General features: G+C 36.1%; 1 protein-coding gene across 1 annotated transcript in view; it reads left to right on the top strand.

Moving 5' to 3' along the window:
- The window catches only part of nup160 (nucleoporin 160), an 89,455-nt gene extending 86,948 nt beyond the window's left edge, over positions 1-2,507 (top strand). The window contains exon 35 of the mRNA XM_016244124.1: positions 2,155-2,507. Within this exon, the coding sequence (XP_016099610.1) occupies positions 2,155-2,238 (84 nt within the window). The 3' untranslated portion in view covers positions 2,239-2,507. The remainder of the gene's footprint in view (positions 1-2,154) is intronic.
- Positions 2,508-2,710: the final 203 nt, after the last annotated feature.

Here is a 2,710-nt window from a genome sequence, read left to right as displayed (position 1 = left end):
ATTTATTGTCTTATGTAGCATGATGCTACAGTTTGCATGAATGGTCACATAACACGCACTTTCGGTCGTTTAACGTTAGTATGAACGGACATCTGCATATGATCGGAACTCCACGCAGCTCCCGCGCTACTCTATATTGGTGGTATAACAGTACCACGAGAGCTAAAGAGAGCAGACTGCTCTGTATGCTTTCGAATCGCTCTCGTGGATGATCGATCTGTACCGCGCCTCTAGTTGAACACACCGGCAAGTGCTGCAGGCTTATTGGCTCACTGACGCTGATGAGATTAACCCCTTAGGTATCGAAATTTGGTACCAAACGACAAGACGTTTTTCGATACTCGATGGTATCGAGGCAATTCGGTCAGTGCCTAAAAAGTATCGAACTCGATACCCAGCCCTATATATATATACACCTTGCTACGTGTACTGCGTTAGGCTAACCGAGACTTGTCATTTGCACTTATATATTGTTGCTCTTTTGTTAGTTTTGACTGCTTTTATTGTCCTCATTTGTAAGTCGGTTTGGATAAAAGCGTCTGCTAAATGACAATGTAATGTAAATGTTTGTTTTTTACAGTGCCCTTCAGTCACTATATTTGTTATCATAGCCGTATCATAGTCTTTAATAACACATTTAGTTTAGTACTGTTCAAAACTGTATGCCTATTTATTATGAAATATACAAAGTACTCATATTTTAGGCATCTCATTAACCTTTCACATGCAGCACAAAAAAACCTTTGCTAACTAGGCATTGAGTTGAATCAGGTATGCTTTATAAAAGAAATATCGTGCTTTGTCTTGGCCCTTTAGGAATAGATTGAAAAAAGCCCTGCATTAATAAAAACCAGTAAAAACTTGTGTTTATGTATGCTTGATATAGACATCTAATGTTACTGAATTTTTACACTCTTTGCAAACTTGTCAAACATCTCATGTGCTTAAGACTTTTGCGCAGCACTCTGAGTGTATTTATTATTGTCTTTTGATTTCCTGACAGCGGCCGCTCTCAGCTACAGCATCCCTGGTATGGCTGCCTTATACATCGATCGATCAGCTCTTAAGAAACCTCAGTGAAAGTCAGATCAATGAAAAGGTAAAGCATTTTTCCACTTACATTTGTCATGATGCCTGAGATCTTTATTTCATGATTATTGCATGATCGTCACACTGCAAATGACGAATGTGATAATTTTTCACCCATTTTATCAAATATTAGCTGTTCACCCATCCATGTACAGGACTGTGATGTAGGGAGACCGTCTGGTTTACATTTGAAGAGTTTTATTTAATAAATTAATGAGACGTAAAGCACCATCATTTGCAATGAATAAAATCATGTCTCATTAGTGAAGCTGTCTTAACAGCTGAATTAAAAATTAATTTGAGAATTTTTAATGCAAATCTTAATGTAAATTGTTAATTGCATAAAATATTCTCAAATAAATTTTTCATCCTTAATAAATCACTCTTAATTTCTAATGATGAGTCTCAGAATATGAGACTGATGTGCAGTTGGACAAGCACCACCCTTCTCTCGACATGCACTGTAAATCTGTGGAGAACCTGGAGCTAATTTACTTCAGCATGAGTTTGAAGCCTGGACTCTGATGGGAAATAACTCTTGTTTGTCCAGAGAATCTATAATGGTGCAGCTGACCCAAAAGTAAAAAAAAAAAAAAGGCTCCTCTAGGTCTGTTGTAATTTAAATGAACTGAATTATGAGCTACGCTTAACCTAATTTATAGAGCACATTGCAGCTCTGAATGATTTTGTGACAAAAATTACCAGACTTAAAAAACTTGCTGGGAAAGGCACTGAAAAACATTCAAGGCAATCAGGGCTTCTAGTTTTGAAAATACAATAAATGGGCACAGCCAACAGATTTATGTGGATTTTAATAGCTTCTATGGGTTTCTATACAATAAAGACATTCCAGCAGCGATTTATTGGTATAATGAGACTGCCAGTACAAAAAAATAAATAGGAATTTTTTTTTTTTTTTTTTTACAAAACTGGGAGTTCAACAACAGATAAGTCTAATATATTCAATAAGAATCTTAATTTTCAAAGTGGGCGATTAAGAAATCAAAACAGGATGACATTTTGCATGTATGGTTTTGTGATGTTCTCTGGCTTCTCTGTCTGCAGATGTACAAGAATCTGAAAGATAAGCTAGCGGAGTATCACCGGCTGGTGGATCAGAGCAGCAGAAACAGACTCATGGCCCGTTAACAGCCACTCAAAACTGCACTACGGACATGTACTTAGTATGAATAATGTTTCTGAAAATGATGTTTGTTGGTGGGGTGTAGTTGCCCCATGCTGAAAATGTATGGAAAACGTATCAACATCTGCATCAATGATTTGATAATGTGTCAGAATTCAGCCTCTTAAATAGAAAAATGTGTATTTTTATATAGACACTGTGTAAAACGTCTTAAATTTTGTATGTTGTACTGGTTTGGATGTTAAATTGGCTTAATTGGTGTAATTTAAATAAGGAATGCAATAAAACAGTTTTGTTTAATTGATATGTTGCAGACGTCAATTTCCTTTTCAGTCTAAAAATTACTTATTTTGAAACCAAGCTGCAAAATCAGCTCATTCTCTTTTTGGCCAATTTGTAACATCACAGGTGAACAAACTGGAGAAAGACGAGGGCCCTTAAGTTTTTTACTAGATCATGATTTGTATATGACCAGTC

This window comes from Sinocyclocheilus grahami, unplaced genomic scaffold (genome assembly GCF_001515645.1).
Source record: "Sinocyclocheilus grahami isolate Dianchi unplaced genomic scaffold, SAMN03320097.WGS_v1.1 scaffold709.1, whole genome shotgun sequence".
In the NCBI taxonomy this organism is placed as follows: Eukaryota; Metazoa; Chordata; class Actinopteri; order Cypriniformes; family Cyprinidae; genus Sinocyclocheilus; species Sinocyclocheilus grahami.
The sequence above is the reverse complement of the archived record's forward strand: the minus strand, read 5'-3'. Positions and strand labels throughout refer to the sequence as shown.